The following is a 21358-nucleotide window of genomic DNA, read 5'->3' on the forward strand; positions in this document are numbered from 1 at the left end:
GCAGATCCAGCCACACAAATAAAACAGATTGGACCACCAGATATGCCTGTGTGTACGCTGCTTTAATTCATTGCTGATCCAGCTGTGTTATCTTCTCCCTAGGTGACAGAGATGTGTTTGTGTGCATGCCAACTGGAGCCGGCAAATCCCTCTGTTTTCAGCTTCCAGCTGTCCTTGCAGTGGGAATCACCATTGTTATCTCACCCTTGATAGCTCTGATTCAGGTAACACATTTCAAATCAAAAGATATGTTGTCCATCTTATTACGTGTATGGTGAGAAAAACTGACTAATACCCCTTACACGCAGAAAATGGAATACCGGGTGAAGCATTTCTTTAAAAACACGGGTTGTTTTTCTGTGAAATGGTTAACCCGGGTTGAAATTCCCTGGATTTCGACCCAGGAATTTACCAGGGTTGGAGACCCGGGTTGACCCTTTCACACAGATGAAATACCTGTTTTGATCCGCAAATTACCGGATTGAAATTCTTGACCCGGTAATTTGCTTCTCTGTGTGAAAGGGGTGGTCAGGCAGAGACCATCAATACGACCCGGCACTGAAGTACTGGGTAATTGCCTAGATTTCTGTCTGAGAAGGGTATGAAAGACGCATAAACTTGCAGTGTAAAAATAAAACAGCCAGTATTTACCTTGCACAGAAACAAAATAACCCACCCAAATCTAACTCTCTCTGCACATGTTATATCTGCCCCACCTGCAGTGCACATGGGCCCTCATTCCGAGTTGATCGGTCGCAAGGCGAATTTAGCAGAGTTACACACGCTAAGCCGCCGCCTACTGGGAGTGAATCTTAGCTTCTTAAAATTGCGACCGATGTATTCGCAATATTGCGATTACTAACTACTTAGCAGTTTCAGAGTAGCTTCAGACTTACTCTGCCTGTGCGATCATTTCAGTGCTTGTCGTTCCTGGTTGACGTCACAAACACACCCAGCGTTCGCCCAGGCACTCCCACCGTTTCCCCGGCCACTCCTGCGTTTTTTCCGGAAACGGTAGCGTTTTCAGCCACACGCCCCTGAAACGCCGTGTTTCCGCCCAGTAACACCCATTTCCTGTCAATCACATTACGATCGCCGGAGCGATGAAAAAGCCGTGAGTAAAATTACTTTCTTCATAGTAAAGTTACTTGGCGCAGTCGCAGTGCGAACATTGCGCATGCGTACTAAGCGGATTTTCACTGCGATGCGATGAAAAATACCGAGCGAACAACTCGGAATGAGGGCCATGGTTTTGCCCAGCTGCTAACAAATTTGCTACTGCGATCAACTCTGAATTAGGCCCATTGACAATTTAACAATGTCGCCATCATAACTGTCAACCTAATGACTACATCCAGCAGGGGGTAGTACACAGACAAACCACTTATTTATGAGACTCTTGAATTGTATTTTGTTTTCGGATCAGATAAATCGACAAAAATACTAATTTGTTTCCCATGAATATATTTGTATGTATGTGTAGACTATGTACCTAATAGTAATAATTAAAGGCTTAGCATTGCAGGCTGACCCCTCATTCTGTTTCCACATATACAGGATCAAGTAGATCACCTTGTAGCTCTCAAGATTAAAGCCTGCTCTCTGAACTCCAAGTTGCCAGTTGCTGAACAAAAGAAAATCCGGCAGGACCTGGAGAGTGAGAACCCGAAGATCAAGCTTCTGTACATAACCCCTGAAATGGCTGCTGCCTCATCCTTCCAGCCCATCCTGAATATGCTGCTTTCCCGTGGTCTCCTATCTTACCTCATCATAGATGAAGCCCACTGTGTGTCCGAGTGGGGGCATGATTTCCGTCCTGATTACCAGCGCTTGGGTGTACTTCGATCTCGCTTGGCTCAAATACCTTGTATTGCCCTCACTGCCACTGCCACCAAACAAGTGCAGGATGATATCATAGCTTCATTGAAACTACAGCAGCCTATTGCAATGTTCAAAACACCCTGTTTCCGCGTTAACCTGTTCTACGACATACAGTTAAAAGAGTTACTGCAGGATCCTTATAAGAATCTGAAGGACTTCTGCCTGAAGGCCTTAGGAGAGAAGAAACCCTCCGGGGTAGGTAGATAGGAAGTTACAATTTAACCGCAAAGGGGGATTGATAGTTTAAGAAATATATATTTGTAAAAGTAACGTTGCAAGCTGTAGTGTCCCCCCTTTTCTTAAATTTAATATTGCGCAGACCATATATCCATCTCTACCCTACAGATATTTTTATTAATACATTATGTGAAATATTATGTAATTAGAGCCGTATGTGAAAGACATAGGGGTATATTCAATTGCAGTCGAAAACTGCCATCTGTTGAAAAGACGGCAGTTTTTCGACTTTTTAAGGTTGAATCCTGATTCGACCTATTCAGAGCTTTTCGACAAGTCGAGGCATTTGACTTGTCAAAAAGCACGTGGATCGGCGGAATAGCTGCCGATCCACGTGTTGATGTTGGGTTTTGGCCCCCTTTTCGACTATCTCAATCCGACATCAAAATGATGTCAGAATGAGATGGACTCGGAGAAGGCGAGGGGGGGGGGGGGGCGCAGGGAGACGGGGGGACAGCCGTCGGGCATACAGGAGATCAGCGCTACGATCAGCGATACAGCTGGATGTCACTCACCCGCCCGACCTCATGGCAGCTTCCACCTGGCACCAGCACGCTGTTGGAGCCGGGTGGAAGCTGCCGTGAGGTCAGGCGGTTGAGTGACATCCTGCTGCAGCGCTACGGTAGCGCTGATCATAGCGCTGATGTCTCCTGTATGCCCGCCGGCTGTCCCCCGCGGCTCGCCCCCCTTCTCCTCTGCGTCCCATCTTAATTCGACTTGAAAAAGTCGAATTAAGATGGGTATTGAATAGGGGTTATCGGATCCATTCCGACAAATACATGTCGGAATGGATCCGACTTTAATTGAATATACCCCATAATCTATGAATATATATCCATACTCTCCACTTTTACAGTGAAAAGAAGGCACTCTCCTTGAGTTTAAATTGAATTATTATATCTTTATTGCACACGGTAATAATTCATGTTGTTGCCAACGTTTCGATTCTCATACAGAATCTTTATCAAGGCTTGATACATTTTCAGTATGCACTGTCAGTGTTTACATCTGTTCATCCTGCAAGATGTAATAATTCAATTTAAACTCAAGGAGAGTGCTTTCCTTTCACTGTAAAAGTGGAGAGTATGGATATAATAGAAGCGACTGGATATGTACGGTCCTTCTGAAGAGCACCCCTAACATTGACAGACTTGATGAGAATGCTGTGCAACAAGAAATTAATTATATATATATATATATATATATATATATATATATATATATATATATACAAACAGAAAGTTCAACACTCACCATAGCAAGCTCACTTATCCTCACAACATCAACAGGCCTTTTCATGCACCCCTGTGTGACCTCATTTGTTCTAAACCTGTGTCAGCTGCTCCTTGGTAATTTGTCAGCCAGAGTCAGGTGACTAGTGTACCTTTGAAAGCCATAGGATGTATGGCAGATACACATTAAACCTAGTGGGCATGTGTGCAGTTTTATTACGTGTGATACAGTTGCCAGGTTTTAATTTTTGAGACTGTGATAGTGTGGGACCTGCGGGAGGGTGGGGTACCTTGGCGAGCGGTATGCAGGCTTCCGTGCATTGGCCAGTTCACTAACTAAACCCCCATCATTTGTTTATTGATGTTGTGAGGATAAGTGAGCTTGCTATGGTGAGTGCTGAACTTTCTGTTTGTATGTGTTTGGGTTGGTGGCCATGGGCTGCATGCACCCCACCCTATGAGTGGTGAGTGCGGACATTGCACCCCGCTTCTGGGGTGGTGAGTGCTGTGGTTTTCTAGATTTGTTTGTGTGTATATATATATATATATATATATATATATATATATATATATATATATAGTGTTACAAAGAAGAGGCGGCACTCAGAGACTATAGTGGTCAAAATTGTATTCCACAAAAACGATCCAACGTTTCGGGGGTACTTACGCCCCCTTTGTCAAGTAAGTACCCCCGAAACGTTGGATCATTTTTGTGGAATACAATTTTGACCACTATAGTCTCTGAGTGCCGCCTCTTCTTTGTAACACTGTTTTACCTGCATTGGGAAGGCACCGGAGCAACGCTGTTTTTTGAGGAGGGAGTGCCAGTCCGCAGTAACTCTATATATATATATATATATATATATATATATATATATATATATATATATACACAAACAAATCTAAGGATAAGTGAGCTTGCTATGGTGAGTGCTGAACTTTCTGTTTGTGTGTGTGTGTATATATATATATATATATATATATATATATGTGTACACTTCTAGTATAGTGCCACTTAATGTTACACCAGTCTGTTGTTAAGGCTTTATGGAAAATTGTTATGTAAGCGATCTGACGTTATTGCACTTTGCTGTCACACAGGGGTTCTCAGGCTGTGGAATCGTTTACTGCCGAACCAGAGATGCTTGTGAAGAGGTAGCAATTCAGTTGTCTCAGCGAGGTGTCCCTTCCAAAGCTTATCACGCTGGTGAGTGGTGGTGGTTAACATACCATTTTGTTAACTGCATAGTGTACAGCTAAAAATGTTAAATTCATGTTTTTCAATCAGGTTTAAGAGCACCGGACCGAGTGTCCATTCAAAATGATTGGATGGTGGAGTCTGTCCCGGTAATTGTGGCTACCATCAGCTTTGGAATGGGGGTGGATAAAGCCAATGTAAGGTGTGGTACTTGCGTTATATATTCTACTTAGCTATTTCTTTTTTGCATATTTGTGTGTGGAGAGGAGCGAGTTAGTATCAAATACTAAAAACATATGGAAAATGTTACATAAATATAAACAATTCTATAAAAATAAATAATTATTTATCCGGAAAGTACATTATATTTTGTAATAGTATGTTTAATATCTGTATTTACCGTGAAATGCAAGACTTCCTCTACATCAGTACACAGGTGTTCATTGTTCCCACTGTAGCTGGTTTTCTAGCAGCACTTACTTGTTTATTCCTCCACTGAGATGGGCAAGATCCACAGCTGTTTTGGAGCTTACACAGCTTGTTACACGTCATAGGGCTGTAACACACGTGCCGGCTCCCGCCACCCGGCAAAATCCCGGGCGGCTTTTTAACGCTACCGTGCTGCAGAGACACATGCAGCGCAATGTGTCCATTCACGCGGCCCGGCCCGGCTGCTGGGTTGCAACCGGAAATATCCACTGGAAGGTCTGGCTGTCGGGCCGGGGCCGTGCCGTCTTTGTAGGCAGTGAACCATGTGTGTGAAGGGGAGCTTTCACACACGTTTTTTTTAGCCACTGCTGCTGCGCATGTGCACAGCATTACACATGGCTCAAAGCCGTTGTGTGTGAAAGACCCTCCCGGATGGCAAAAAGCCGGACAAAGTTTGTCTAGCTCTTTGTCATCCGGGGAAAACCGGAGCATGTGTTACAGTCCATAGCAGGGCTGACCAAACCAGTCCTCAAGATCTACCAACAGGTCATGTTTTCCAGGCCTCCTGGAGATCTGTAGGCTTGTCAGTTAGGAATGAATGCAGCACATCTTAATTGGTAATGACTACACCTGTGTATTAGCTAGGTGGTCTGGAAAATGTGAACCGTTGGTAGATCTTGAGGACTGGTTTGGCCAGCCCTGGTCCATAGGGAGCAAAGCAGGAACCCCACTCTTGTCTGCGCCACTTCCTTTGCCTTTGAGTCTTTCAGCAGCAGCACCTGATGTGCTGACAGGCCCAATGCCTTGCTAAGTCAATGCAGGGACTGGTTAAGGGTTCAACTTCCTTGGAAAAGATCATAGAAAATATCACTTTTAGATTGCAAAAGTGTCAGGTTCTGGAAGCTCTTTAATCCTGGGTGTGGTCAGACTATGAATTTTCTTTCCAGGTGGAAGTAGCTTAAACTCTGACCCTGAGGTTTCCTCCTCCCCTGACCAGAGTTCCAACATATAGCAGGAATTAGATTTTTCTCCTTCGTCCTAGAGGATGCTGGGGACAAAAGGACCATGGGGTATAGACGGGATCCGCAGGAGACATGGGCACACTATAAGACTTTGAATGGGTGTGTGAACTGGCTCCTACCTCTATGCCCCTCCTCCAGACCTCAGTTAGATTCTGTGCCCAGAGGAGACTGGTCACACTCTAGGGGAGCTCTACTAAGTTTCTCTAAAAAGACTTTTGTAAGGTTTATTATTTTCAGGGAGCACTGCTGGCAACAGGCTCCCTGCTTTGTGGGACTGAGGGGAGAGAAGCAGACCTACTTCTGTGAGTTGATAGGCTCTGCTTCTTAGGCTACTGGACACCATTAGCTCCAGAGGGTCTGATCACTTGGTATAGCCTAGCTGCTCGTTCCTGGAGCCGTGCCGCCGTCCCCCTCACAGAGCCAAAAGATTGAAGACAGGTGAGTAACCGAAGCAAAGAAGACGCCTGAAGGCGGCAGAAGACTTCAGTCGTCCTGAAGTAACGCGCAGCGGTTGCGCTGCCTGCCATTGCTCACGCACACACAGACACTACATGGGTGCAGGGCGCAGGGGGGGTGCCCTGGGCAGCAATATAAACCTCATTTTAAGGTATGGCACACTGTATCAGTACATAGGCACTGTTAGGAGACCCCCGCCAGTGAAAATTAAAGCGGGACCGAAGCGCGCCATGTAGGGGGCGGGGCTTCGTCCTTCAGCTCTAACCAGCGCCATTTTCTTTCCACAGCTTGCTGCAGAGACGCTGCTCTTGGCCCTTCACTGCTGTCACAAGTAACAGGGTGCTAAAAACAAGGGGGGGACACACATAAAATTGGTGTTGGTTGTTTATATAAACAAGCGCTTATAGGTCTGGGGCATTGTGCTTTTCTCTGATGTCCTAAGTGGATGCTGGGACTCCGTAAGGACCATGGGGAATAGCGGCTCCGCAGGAGACTGGGCACAACTAAAAGAAAGCTTTAGACTAACTGGTGTGCACTGGCTCCTCCCACTATGACCCTCCTCCAGACTTCAGTTAGAATCTTGTGCCCGGCTGAGCTGGATGCACACTAGGGGCTCTCCTGAGCTCCTAGAAAGAAAGTATATTTAGGTTTTTTATTTTACAGTGAGATCTGCTGGCAACAGACTCACTGCAGCGAGGGACTAAGGGGAGAAGAAGCGAACCTACCTGACTGGAGATAGCTTGGGCTTCTTAGGCTACTGGACACCATTAGCTCCAGAGGGATCGAACACAGGACCCGACCTCGATCGTTCGGTCCCGGAGCCGCGCCGCCGGCCCCCTTACAGAGCCAGAAGCAAGAAGTGTTCCGGAAAATCGGCGGCAGAAGACTTCTGTCTTCAACAAGGTAGCGCACAGCACTGCAGCTGTGCGCCATTGCTCCTCATGTACACCTCACACTCCGGTCACTGATGGGTGCAGGGCGCTGGGGGGGGGCGCCCTGAGGGCAATATAATACACCTTGGCTGGCAAATCTACACCATATATAGTCAGGAAGGCTATATAGGTGTAAAAATACCCCTGCCAGAATTCCAGAATTCCCTCAGCACACTGGCGCCATTTTTCCCTCACAGCTCCGCTGGAAGGACGCTCCCTGGCTCTCCCCTGCAGTGTCAAGCTACATAAGGGTAAAAAAGAGAGGGGGGGCACTAAATTTAGGCGCAGTATATATAATATAAGCAGCTATAAGGGAAAAAACACTCATTTATAGTGGGATCCCTGTGTTATATAGCGCTCTGGTGTGTGCTGGCATACTCTCTCTCTGTCTCCCCAAAGGCCTTTGTGGGGTCTTGTCCTCTGTCAGAGCATTCCCTGTGTGTATGCGGTGTGTCGGTACGGCTGTGTCGACATGTTTGATGAGGAGGCTTATAAATGTGATGTCACCCCCTGCGGGGCCGACACCTGAGTGGATGGTTATGTGGAAGGAACTACGTGACAGTGTCGACTCCTTACATAAAAGGTTTGACGACATACCTAATATGGGACAGCCGGCTTTTCAGCCTGTGCCTGCCCAGGCGTCTCAAAAGCCATCAGGGGCTCTAAAACGCCCGCTACCTCAGATGGCAGACACAGATGTCGACACGGATACTGACTCCAGTGTCGACGACGATGAGACTAATGTAACTTCCAATAGGGCCACACGTTACATGATTGAGGCAATGAAAAATGTGTTGCACATCTCTGATGTTACCCCCGGTACCACAAAAAAGGGTATTATGGTTGGAGAGAAAAAACTACCAGTAGTTTTTCCTCCATCTGAGGAGTTAAATGACGTGTGTGAAGAAGCGTGGGCTTCCCCCGATAAGAAACTAGTAATTTCTAAAAGGTTACTAATGGCGTACCCTTTCCCGCCAGAGGATAGGTCACGTTGGGAAACATCCCCTAGGGTGGATAAAGCGCTTACACGCTTGTCAAAGAAGGTGGCACTACCGTCTCCGGATACGGCCGCCCTAAAGGAACCTGCTGATAGAAAGCAGGAGGCTATCCTGAAGTCTGTATATACACACACAGGTATTATACTGAGACCAGCTATTGCGTCAGCATGGATGTGCAGTGCTGCAGCTGCGTGGTCAGATTCCCTGTCAGAAAATATTGATACCCTAGACAGGGACACTATATTGCTATAGAGCATATTAAAGACGCAGTCTTATACATGAGAGATGCACAGAGGGATATTTGCCGGCTGGCATCTAAAATAAGTGCAATGTCCATTTCTGCCAGGAGAGGGTTATGGACTCGGCAGTGGACAGGTGATGCAGACTCAAAAAGGCACATGGAAGTTTTGCCTTATAAAGGTGAGGAGTTGTTCGGGGATGGTCTCTCGGACCTAGTTTCCACAGCAACTGCTGGGAAGTCTGCATTTTTACCCCATGTTCCCTCACAGCCAAAGAAAGCACCGTATTATCAGGTACAGTCCTTTCGGCCTCAGAAAGGCAAGCGGGTTAAAGGCGCGTCCTTTCTGCCCAGAGGCAGAGGTAGAGGGAAAAAGCTGCAGCATACAGCCAGTTCCCAGGAGCAAAAGTCCTCCCCCGCTTCCTCTAAGTCCACCGCATGACGCTGGGGCTCCACAGGCGGAGCCAGGTACGGTGGGGGCCCGTCTCAAAAATTTCAGCGATCAGTGGGCTCGCTCACGGGTGGATCCCTGGATCTTTCAAGTAGTATCTCAGGGGTACAAGCTGGAATTCGAGACGTCTCCCCCCCCCCCCGCCGTTTCCTCAAATCTGCCTTGCCAACAACTCCCTCAGGCAGGGAGGCAGTGATAGAGGCAATTCACAAGCTGTATTCCCAGCAGGTGATAGTTAAGGTGCCCCTACTTCAACAAGGACGGGGTTACTATTCCACAATGTTTGTGGTACCGAAACCGGACGGTTCGGTGAGGCCCATTTTAAATTTGAAATCCTTGAACACATATATAAAAAAATTCAAGTTCAAGATGGAATCGCTCAGGGCGGTTATTGCAAGCCTGGACGAGGGGGATTACATGGTATCACTGGACATCAAGGATGCTTACCTGCATGTCCCCATTTACCATCCTCACCAGGAGTACCTCAAATTTGTGGTACAGGATTGTCATTACCAATTCCAGACGTTGCCGTTCGGTCTATCCACGGCTCCGAGGGTCTTTACCAAGGTAATGGCCGAAATGATGATACTCCTTCGAAAGAAGGGAGTTTTAATTATCCCGTACTTGGACGATCTCCTGATAAAGGCGAGGTCCAGGGAGCAGTTGTTGGTCGGGGTAGCACTATCTCGGGAGGTGCTACAACAGCACGGCTGGATTCTAAATATTCCAAAGTCACAGCTGATCCCTACGACACGTCTACTATTCCTGGGGATGGTTCTGGACACAGAACAGAAAAAAGTTTTTCTCCCGGAGGAGAAGGCCAAGGAGCTGTCATCTCTAGTCAGAGGCCTCCTAAAACCAAAACAGGTGTCGGTGCATCACTGCACGCGTATCCTGGGAAAGATGGTAGCTTCTTACGAAGCAATTCCATTCGGCAGGTTCCATGCAAGAACCTTTCAGTGGAACCTGTTGGACAAGTGATCCGGATCGCATCTTCAGATGCATCGGCTGATAACCCTGTCTCCAAGGACCAGGGTGTCTCTGCTGTGGTGGCTGCAGAGTGCTCATCTTCAAGAAGGCCACAGATTCGGCATACAGGACTGGGTCCTGGTGACCATGGATGCCAGCCTTCGAGGCTGGGGGGCAGTCACACTGGGAAGAAACTTCCAAGGACTATGGTCAAGTCAGGAGACTTCCCTACACATAAATATTCTGGAACTGAGGGCCATTTACAATGCCCTAAGTCAGGCAAAACCCCTGCTTCAAAACCAGCCGGTGCTGATCCAGTCAGACAACATCACGGCGGTCGCCCATGTAAACCGACAGGGCGGCACGAGAAGCAGGACGGCGATGGCAGAAGCCACAAGGATTCTCCGATGGGCGGAAAATCACGTGTTAGCACTGTCAGCAGTGTTCATTCCGGGAGTGGACAACTGGGAAACAGACGGCCTCAGCAGGCACGACCTCCCTCCGGGAGAGTGGGGACTTCATCCAGAAGTCTTCCAACTGATTGTAAACCGTTGGGAAAGGCCACAGGTGGACATGATGGCGTCCCGCCTAAACAAAAAGCTAGAAAGATATTGCGCCAGGTCAAGAGACCCGCAGGCGATAGCTGTGGACGCTCTAGTGACACCGTGGGTGTACCGGTCGGTTTATGTGTTCCCTCCTCTTCCTCTCATACCAAAGGTACTGAGAATAATAAGGAGAAGAGGAGTAAGAACTATACTCATTGTTCCGGATTGGCCAAGAAGAGCTTGGTACCCGGAACTTCAAGAAATGATCTCAGAGGACCCATGGCCTCTGCCGCTCAGACAGGACCTGCTGCAGCAGGGGCCCTGTCTGTTCCAAGACTTATCGCGGCTGCGTTTGACGGCATGGCGGTTGAACACCGGATCCTGAAGGAAAAGGGCATTCCGGAGGAAGTCATTCCTACGCTGATTAAAGCTAGGAAAGAAGTAACCGCAAACCATTATCACCGCATATGGCGAAAATATGCTGCGTGGTGTGAGGCCAGGAAGGCCCCAACGGAGGAATTTCAGCTGGGCCGTTTCCTGCACTTCCTACAGTCAGGTGTGACTATGGGCCTAAAATTGGGTTCCATTAAGGTCCAGATTTCGGCTCTATCGATTTTCTTCCAGAGAGAACTGGCTTCACTACCTGAAGTTCAAACTTTTGTTAAGGGAGTGCTGCATATTCAGCCCCCTTTTGTGCCTCCAGTGGCACCTTGGGATCTCAACGTGGTGTTGGATTTCCTAAAGTCACATTGGTTTGAGCCACTTAAAACCGTGGAATTGAAGTATCTCACGTGGAAAGTGCTCATGTTGTTGGCCTTGGCTTCGGCCAGGCGTGTATCAGAATTGGCGGCTTTGTCATGTAAAAGCCCTTATCTGATTTTCCATATGGATAGGGCAGAATTGAGGACTCGTCCCCAATTTCTCCCTAAGGTGGTATCAGCCTTTCATCTGAACCAACCTATCGTGGTGCCTGCGGCTACTAAAGACTTGGAGGCTTCCAAGTTGTTGGACGTAGTCAGGGCCCTGAAAATTTATGTTTCCAGGACAGCTGGAGTCAGAAAGACTGACTCGCTATTTATCCTGTATGCGCCCAACAAGTTGGGTGCACCTGCTTCAAAGCAGACTATTGCTCGCTGGATCTGTAGTACGATTCAGCTTGCACATTCTGCGGCTGGACTGCCGCATCCTAAATCAGTAAAAGCCCATTCCACGAGGAAGGTGGGCTCTTCTTGGGCGGCTGCCCGAGGGGTCTCGGCTCTACAACTTTGCCGAGCAGCTACTTGGTCGGGGTCAAACACATTTGCTAAATTCTACAAGTTTGACACCCTGGCTGAGGAGGACCTAGAGTTTGCCCATTCGGTGCTGCAGAGTCATCCGCACTCTCCCGCCCGTTTGGGAGCTTTGGTATAATCCCCATGGTCCTTAGGGAGTCCCAGCATCCACTTAGGACGTCAGAGAAAATAAGAATTTACTCACCGGTAATTCTATTTCTCGTAGTCCGTAGTGGATGCTGGGCGCCCATCCCAAGTGCGGATTGTCTGCAATACTTGTATATAGTTATTGTTTAACTAAAGGGTTATTGTTGAGCCATCTGTTGAGAGGCTCAGTTGTTGTCATACTGTTAACTGGGTATTGTATCACGAGTTATACGGTGTGATTGGTGTGGCTGGTATGAGTCTTACCCGGGATTCAAAATCCTTCCTTATTGTGTCAGCTCTTCCGGGCACAGTATCCTAACTGAAGTCTGGAGGAGGGTCATAGTGGGAGGAGCCAGTGCACACCAGTTTGTCTAAAGCTTTCTTTTAGTTGTGCCCAGTATCCTGCAGAGCCGCTATTCCCCATGGTCCTTACGGAGTCCCAGCATCCACTACGGACTACAAGAAATAGAATTACCGGTGAGTAAATTCTTATTTTTCCAGACCGATGGGGCGCTGGGTGTGAGCTGGTAAACTCCTTCTCTGTCTCTCTGAAAGGCCTTACTATGGGTCTGTCCCCTTTAGCCCAGTGTGTTTGGGGGTGTCGGTACGTGTGTGTCGACATGGCAGAAACTGAATGCTCTTCCCAGGAGGAGGTTAGTGTGAGAGCTGAACAGAATGAAGGAGTGACTCTGTCGGCATCGCCGACTGCTGATTGGGTTGAGATGTGGAGTGTGTTGAATAACAGTGTGGCTTTGTTGCATAAGAGGTTAGACAAATCTGAGTCTCAGAACCAAGCATGGAGACAATCCATGGGAGACGTGGTACCACTCACTCAGGCCCCCTCGGGGTCCCAAAAACGTTAATTTACCCAGATAGCTGACACTGATACCGACACGGATTCCGATTCCAGTGTCGACTATAATGATGCAAAGTTGCATCCTAAGGTGGCTAAGAGTATTCAATACATGATTGTGGCGATAAAGGACGTGTTACATATCACGGTATACCCCGCTGTCCCTGAGACAAGGGTCTGTATGTATAAGGGGAAGAAACCGGAGGTAACGTTTCCTCCCTCTCATGAACTGAATGCCCTTTTTGAAAAAGCCTGGGAAACGCCAGACAAGAGGTGGCACATTCCCAGGAGAATTGCTATGGCATACCCGTTTCCTTCTCAGGATAGGGTTGGGTGGGAGACAACACCCACGGTAGACAAAGCTCTGGCGCGATTGTCCAAGAAAGTGGCGCTACCGTCTCCTGAAATGGCGACCCTTAAGGATCCTGCTGATCGTAGGCAAGAGGCTACCTTGAAATCTGTATATGTCACGACAGGTATGCTGCTCAGACCGGCTGTGGCTTCGGCGTGGGTGAGTAACTTGATTGAAAAGTGGGCAGATAACTTGTCATCGGAAATAAACACCCTGGATAGGGATAGCGTGCTTTTGACTCTGGGCCATATTAGGGACGCTGCAGTCTATCTGAAGGAGACGGCGAGAGATATTGGCCTTTTGGGATCAAGGGCCAATGCCATGGCAGTCTCGGCTAGAAGGGCGTTGTGGACTCATCAATGGAATGGTGATGCTGATCCTAAGAAGGCTATGGAGGCTCTGCCCTATAAGGATGGAGTTTTGTTTGGTGAAGGCCTCGCGGATCTGGTTTCTACAGCTACCGCTGGTAAGTCCTCTTTTCTGCCTTTTGTTCCTCCACAGTAAAAGAAAACGCCCCCATATCAGATGCAGTCCTTTCGGTCGCAGAAATTCCGGAAAGGACGTGGGTCATCCTTCCTTGCGGCAAGAGGTAAGGGAAGAGGAATAAGATCGCTAGCTGTGGCAGGCTCCCAGGAGCAGAAGTCCTCCCCGGCTTCTGCCAAATCCACCGCATGACGCTGGGGCTCCCCTGCAAGAGTCTGCACCGGTAGGAGCGCGTCTTCAGCTCTTCAGTCAGGTCTGGGTTCTCTCGGGCCTGGATCCTTGGGTGCTGGAAATTGTGACCCAAGGATACAAGCTGGAGTTTCAAGACGTGCCCCCACACCAATTTTTCAAATCAGCCTTGCCAGCTTCTCTTCCAGAAAGAGAGGTAGTATGTACGGCAATACAAAAGCTGTGTCAGCAGCGAGTCATTGTCGAGGTACCCCCGTCATAACGGGGAGAAGGGTTTTATTTAAGCCTGTTTGTGGTCCCGAAGCCGGATGGCTCGGTCAGGCCGATTCTGAACTTAAAATCCCTCAATGTGTATTTGAAAAGTTTCAAATTCAAGATGGAATCTCTCCGAGCGGTGATCTCCAGTCTGGAGGGGGGGGGGATTTTATGGTGTCAGTCGACATAAAGGATGCTTACCTACATGTCCCCTATATATCCTCCTCATCAGACGTATCTGAGGTTCGCTGTTCAGGATTGTCACTACCAATTTCAGACGTTGCCGTTTGGTCTTTCCACGGCCCCGAGGATTTTCACCAAGGTGGTGGCGGAAATGATGGTGCTCCTGCGCAAGCAAGGGGTCACAACTATCCCATACTTGGACGATCTCCTGATAAAGGCGAGATCACAGGAGCTGTTACTAAAAACGTTGCGCTCTCCCTGCAGCTGCTGCAACAGCATGGCTGGCTCCTAACTTTACCAAAGTTGCACTTGATTCTGACAACTCGGCTGTCATTTTTGGGTATGATTCTGGACACCGAACTGCAGAGGATCTTTCTCCCGTTGGAAAAAGCTCAGGAAATCCAGAACATGGTCAAGGAACTTCTGACACCGCCAAGAGTGTCGATTCATCACTGAACTCGAGTGCTGGGGAAAATGGTGGCGGCCTACGAGGCTATTCCGTTTGGCAGGTTCCATGCAAGAACGTTTCAGTGGGACCTGCTGGACAAGTGGTCGGGGTCCCATCTGCAGATGCACCGGAAGATAAGTCTGTCCCCCAGGGCCAGGGTTTCTCTCCTGTGGTGGCTCCAAAGTTCTCACCTTCTAGAGGGTCGCAGGTTCGGCATCCAAGATTGGATTCTGGTGACCACGGACGCGAGTCTCCGAGGTTGGGGAGCAGTCACACAGGGACAAAATTTACATTGAAAATGGTCAAGCCAGGAAGCTTGTCTGCACATAAACGTGCTGGAGTTAAGGGCCATCTACAACGACCTGCGGCAGGCGGAACAGCTTCTTCGCGGCCTACCCGTCCTGATTCAGTCGGACAACCTCACAGCCGTGGCGCACATAAACCGCCAGGGCGGAACAAAGAGCAGAGCAGCGATGGCGGAGGCCACCAAGATTCTTCGCTGGGCGGAAAAACATGCAAGCGCTCTGTCAGCGGTCTTCATTCCAGGAGTGGACAACTAGGAAGCAGACTTCCTCAGCAGACACGATCTCCATCCAGGAGAGTGGGGTCTTCATCAAGAAGTCTTTGCAGAAGTGATAAGTCGTTGGGGACTTCCTCAAATAGACATGATGGCGTCTCGCCTCGACAAGAAGCTTCAGACATATTGTTCCAGGTCAAGGGACCCTCAAGCAATAGCAGTGGACACACTAGTGACGCCGTGGGTGTTTCGGTCAGTCTATGTGTTCCCTCCACTTCCACTCATTCCAAAGGTGATAAGGATCATAAGAGGAACAAGGGTTCAGGCGATACTCATTGTTCCAGATTGGCCACGGAGGGCCTGGTATCCGGATCTTCAGGAATTACCAGAGATCCCTGGCCTCTTCCTCTAAGAGAGGATCTGTTACAGCAAGGGCCGTGCGTGTTCCAGGACTTACCGCGGTTGCATTTGATGGCATGGTGGTTGAACGCCAAATCCTAGCTAGGAAGGGTATTCCCGGGGTAGTCATCCTCACTCTACTTAAAGCTAGAAAGGAGGTAACAACGAAGCATTTCACCGTATTTGGAATAAATATGTGTCTTGGTGTGAATCCAAGCAGGCTCCTACGGAAGAATTTCAGCTGGGGCATTTTCTCCACTTTTTGCAAGCAGGTGTGGATGCGGGCCTGAAGTTAGGCTCCATTAAAGTGCAGGTTTATGCCTTATCAATTTTCTTTCAAAGGGAATTAGCCTCACTTCCAGAAGTACAGACTTTCGTGAAGGGCGTACTACACATCCAACCTCCATTTGTGCCCCCAGTGGCACCGAGGGACCTTAACGTGGTGTTACAGTTCCTTACGTCACATTGGGTTGAACCTTTACAAAAGGTTGAGTTGAAATTTCTCACTTGGAAAGTGGTCATGCTATTGGCCTTGGCATCCGCAAGGCGGGTGTCCGAATTGGCGGCTTTGTTTCACAAAAGCCCCTGTCTGATTTTCCATGAGGATAGAGCGGAGTTGAGAACTCGTCAACAATTTCTACCAAAGGTGGTTTCTTCGTTTCACATGAACCAACCTATTGTGGTGCCTGTGGCTACTGAAGCCTTGGCTGATTCAAAGTCTCTAGATCTCGTCAGGGCTTTGAAAATTTATGTAGCCAGAACGGCTCGGGTGAGGAAAACAGAGGCGCTGTTTGTCCTGTATGCGGCCAACAAGATTGGCGCTCCTACTTCTAAGCAGACTATTGCACGCTGTATCTGTAATACGATTCAGCAGGCTCATTCTACGGCTGGATTGCCGTTACCGAAATCGGTGAAGGCCCATTCCACTAGGAAGGTGGGCTCATCTTGGGCGGCTGCTCGAGGCGTCCTGGCATTACAGCTTTGCCGAGCAGCTACTTGGTTGGGGTCAAACACTTTTGCAAAGTTCTACAAGTTTGATACCCTGGCTGATGAGGACCTCATGTTTGCTCAATCGGTGCTGCAGAGTCATCCGCACTCTCCCGCCCGGTTTGGAGCTTTGGTATAAACCCCATGCTCCTTTTGGAGTCCCCACAATCCTCTAGGACGAAGAAGAAAATAGGATTTTAATACCTACCGGTAAATCCTTTTCTCTTAGTCCGTAGAGGATGCTGGGCGCCCGTCCCAGTGCAGACTCTATCTGCAGTAATTGTATATAGTTATTGCTTGTGTTACACAAAGGTTGTGTTGGTAAGGGTCAGACTGTTGCTGATCTGTTTTGGTTCACACTGTTAACTGGGTTTAGTTAAATGCCATGTTGTACGGTGTGGTGTGGTGTGGTGTGAGCTGGTATGTATCTCACCCTTAGTTTAACAAAATCCTTTTCCTCGAAATGTCCGTCTCCTCTGGGCACAGTTCCTATAGCTGAGGTCTGGAGGAGGGGCATGGAGGGAGGAGCCAGTTCACACCCATTCAAGGTCTTATAGTGTGCCCATGTCTCCTGCGTATCCCGTCTATACCCCATGGTCCTTTTGGAGTCCCCAGCATCCTCTACGGACTAAGAGAAAAGGATTTACCGGTAGGTATTAAAATCCTATTTTTTGTGCTAACTGCTCAGCAGGAACATTTTCTGGGCAATGAGCAGTTAGGGTTCCCAACAGTTTGCTGTTAAAGATGAAGAAAAAATAGATTGTTTCCTTCTGCACTTTTGGAAGACCTTTGTATGAAGCATGGACTAAATCTGTTTGTAAGTTTGAGGTGTCGCCCAGATTGCAGGGACTTTATCCTCTCCCTAATGAAATGGGAGCTGCAGCCTAATGTAGATAGTCACATAGCTTTCCTGTCGAAGACAGCCACCTTTCCAATTTTAAACGTTCTTCTTTAATATATACCATAGATAGGAAGATTGCAGAGACCTTAAATCCATTTGCTCAGTGGCAGTGGTCTTCTTTAGACTCATCTTGACGTAAACTTATGTTCATTCCTGAGGGATTGAAACGTCGACCATGTCCTTTTTTTGCACTTTAAAAAATTCTATTAAAACAGCCTGCTTTAAATTGGTGAGTGCCTGAATGGAATATTTTTATTCTTATTTATATTTCTGCTGCGGGGTACACTGGGCTCTACAAGGATAGACATTGGGGTGTAGAGTAGGATCTTGATCCGAGGCACCAACAGGCTCAAAGCTTTGACTGTTCCCAGAATGCACAGCGCCGCCTCCTCTATAACCCCGCCTCCCTGCACAGGAGCTCAGTTTTGTAGTTGGTGCTGCAGTAAGCAGGCACATAACAAAGGGGCTGCTCCAGGCAGCCCTAAGAAGAGCTTTTTTTGAAGAAAAAAAGTGAAGATTTCAAGGGCAGCAGCGGTGGTAAATGTCAGAAGTATACAGATGTGGATAAATCCACAGGGAACCAGTGCTCAAACCCTATTTGTAGTGGTGAATGATACGGTTATAAAGTGAAACTAAAATCAATAATGAAAAAGCAGGTAATATACTTAGGGTTGTTTATTCTAAGATGCTGAGATACTTTCTTTCCCAACAGGTATAAATTCGGTTTAAAAGTCAATCAGTGATTGGGGCACGCTCCTGGTTTGAGCTTAAATTCTGAAGTGCAAGGTTCAATTGAAAGAACAAATGCTGTAATCTTTGTAAAGTCGAAAAAAAGAAAAAGAAAAATGCCACAAAAAAATAATGATAATATGTACTAAAGTCCAAACGGTTTACAAGTCTATACAGATTGCGGCGTCCCGCTAATCTGTGCTCTGAAGTGAAGGATTCTCTTGTGAAGTGATGAACAGTTGACAGCGGTAGTGTATGCTTTGGTTAGAGTGGAGAATAAGGACCCTGGACTGGCGCTATTCCTCCTGCAGCACGTCCCACAGTAGAGCGCCCGAATCAGGCCCGCTCTGTGGTGCCGCTGACCTGGGGTGTGCGCCTGTCACAGAGGCGAAGTGGACACGGCCGGAGCTCTCCGAGCGGCTGGCCGCGCCTCTCCTCCTCCTACAGGGACTTACCTTCTCCCTTCCCCTCCGCCTTCCACTCTCCGCTGTCTCGGGCTTCTTCCGTCGCCTGGCAACCGGTTGCTTCCGGAACTCCGGATCACGTGACCGGATGGTTTGCGGAAAGGATTAGCAGTACTGTCCTTCTTTGTAGTGAATATTCGTCCTCAGTCCAATGTAGTATAGATGGGTAGCTCCAACGCGTTTCGACCTGTTAGGGTCTTCCTCTGGGAGTCATTTGTGTGTTTAGGTTGCAGGAATTTAAGGTGTCCTGATAGGGTGGGATCAATTCCCATTGGTCCTCTGATCTGGCTTTGTGATTGGCTCACAGCTGGTCAATCGAAGTTTATGGGAGGATATGACATCATCACAGTGCTTTAGAGTGTGCCCAGTATTATCTGGCTTTGTGATTGGCTCACAGCTTGTCAATCGAAGTTTATGGGAGGATGTGACATCATCACAGTGCTTTAGAGTGTGCCCAGTATTAAAAAAAGGAAAATAATGGAAAAATATATCCGTAGTGAAAAGGATATATATAAAGTTACAATATAGCAGTTATATGAATCAATCTTGCAGAATGGTGTTAATACTCAAAATAATGAACCTTGGGATATTTTTAGGCTATGTTCAAACGCATGAGAATAATGATTAACCCTCTACAGCATTAACCAATGCCTGTCACTACTTTGATGTAAGATATCATAGAATAGTGAATGTAGCTGCTGTTGAATTGACTTGAAATGGGATATGTCTTCATTTGCATATGACAGACCTAATTTCATTGTCAATGTTGAGCCCTTTGGGGGCCAGTGTCCCTAAGTTAATCATCATGCACAGTTCTTCCTTATTGATTCTGGAGATGTAATCACCTCCTCTCCAGTTCTTTTTGACCTCTTTTACACCAGTGAACTTAAGTAGAGCAGGGTTTGAGTTGTGAAACTCTTTGAAATGTTGGGATAATGGGTGGTCTTCTGTGCCTTTCCTAATGTTGCGTACGTGTTCCCCAATTCTGACTTTCAGTGGTCGTATTGTTCTTCCTACGTATTGTTTAACACATGGGCATTGGAGGATGTATATAATGCCCTTGCTGTGGCATGTCAACCTATCCCTTATCTTATACTCATGTGTATTCGCCTCAGATATTATGCTATATGTTGGTGTAGTACTCCTGGAATTGGTTACCTTACAACCTACACATGTCCCGCAATGGAAAAACCCTCCTTTGCAATGTGAGCCATCAATGGTAGTCTGTGTGGTGTTTGTCGGAGGTATGCAGCTATGTATAAGTTTTTGTTTTATGTCTGGAGCTTTTTTGTATACTACCTTAGGATTCTGTGGTAGTATCTCTGCCAAGGTGTCATCTTGTAGTAATATTGGCCAGTGTTTTTTGAGGATCTTCTTGACTTTATGTGCCTGGTCAGAATATTGTGTGATGAATATAGGTCCTTCAGTCATATTTTTTTGTGCAGATTTGTCCTTGTAGTCCAAAAGTCTTGAGCGATCATTTGCTCGAACTGTGTCAAAGGCCCTTTTTACCAGGTCAGGGTGATAATTTTTCTCTTTGAATCTTTCACTCAAGGTGTGTCCCTGTGTGTCGTAATCATTTAGCCTAGAGCAGTTGCGTCTAAGTCTTTTAAACTGGCCCATAGGGATACAGTTGAGCCAGGTAGGATGATGTCCACTTGAGGCTAGTATAAAGCTGTTTACATCAACTGCTTTATTGAATGTGTTGGTGTGCAATGTCCCTTCCTTTACAAAGATATTGAGATCTAGAAATTCCACCTTTTCTTGACTGTAATGTGAGGTGAATTGCAGATTGCGGTCATTGTTGTTGAGATGTGATAGAAAGCTCTTAAGTGATTGTTCGTCCCCTTTCCAGACGAAAAAGACATCATCTATATACCTGGTCCAGAGGACGAGATTTGCGCCAAGGTCTGGGTCTGACCATATGATGTCGTCTTCCCATTTACTCATAAAGAGGTTTGCATAACTTGGCGCAAATCTCGTCCCCATGGCGGTCCCTGTGGTTTGCAGAAAGAAATCGTTATCGAACCAGACATAGTTGTGAGTCAGTATGTAGTCTATTCCTCCTAGAATGAATTCCCGCTGTTCTATCTTCATGTCTGGGTCCTTGTCTAGAAAATGTTGTATGCTACGTCGTCCCTGTGTGTGATCTATAACTGAGTACAAGGATGTTACATCGCTTGTAGCTAGCCAATAATTGTCTTCCCATGAAATAGATTGCAGTTTCTGTAGGATGTCCGTGGTATCTTTGAGGTACGATTTTTGCTGTTTAACATACGGCTGCAGGAAAGTGTCAATGTACTGTGATAGATTGGAACTGATGGAACCTATGCCGGAAATAATAGGTCTACCTGGTGGTTTGGTAGGATGTTTATGAATTTTTGGTAAGTAATAAAATACCGGTATTATGGGATGTTGTGTATCCAGGTAAGTGTGTTCCTGTGTGGATAGAATGCCTATGTCTAGTCCCTCTTTGAGTAGAGTTTGTAATTGTTGTTTGAACAAGGTTGTGGGGTCTCTTTTAAGTTTCTTATAGGTGTTAGTGTCATTAAGGATCCTATTGGCCTCCTCCATGTAGTCTGCTTTATTGAG

The 21358-nt window shown here is 47.2% G+C and overlaps 1 protein-coding gene across 8 annotated transcripts in view; it reads left to right on the forward strand.

The window, feature by feature from the left end:
• RECQL5 (RecQ like helicase 5) overlaps positions 1-21358 on the forward strand; it is a 304462-nt gene that overhangs the window by 33536 nt on the left and 249568 nt on the right. For all 8 annotated transcript variants that reach the window (XM_063960597.1, XM_063960602.1, XM_063960599.1 and 5 more), the window contains 4 exons: positions 103-224; positions 1558-2076; positions 4452-4557; positions 4639-4750. In XM_063960597.1, coding sequence (XP_063816667.1) covers positions 103-224; positions 1558-2076; positions 4452-4557; positions 4639-4750 — 859 coding nt within the window. The remainder of the gene's footprint in view (positions 1-102; positions 225-1557; positions 2077-4451; positions 4558-4638; positions 4751-21358) is intronic.

Source organism: Pseudophryne corroboree, chromosome 3, assembly GCF_028390025.1.
Source record: "Pseudophryne corroboree isolate aPseCor3 chromosome 3, aPseCor3.hap2, whole genome shotgun sequence".
Lineage (NCBI taxonomy): Eukaryota > Metazoa > Chordata > Amphibia > Anura > Myobatrachidae > Pseudophryne > Pseudophryne corroboree.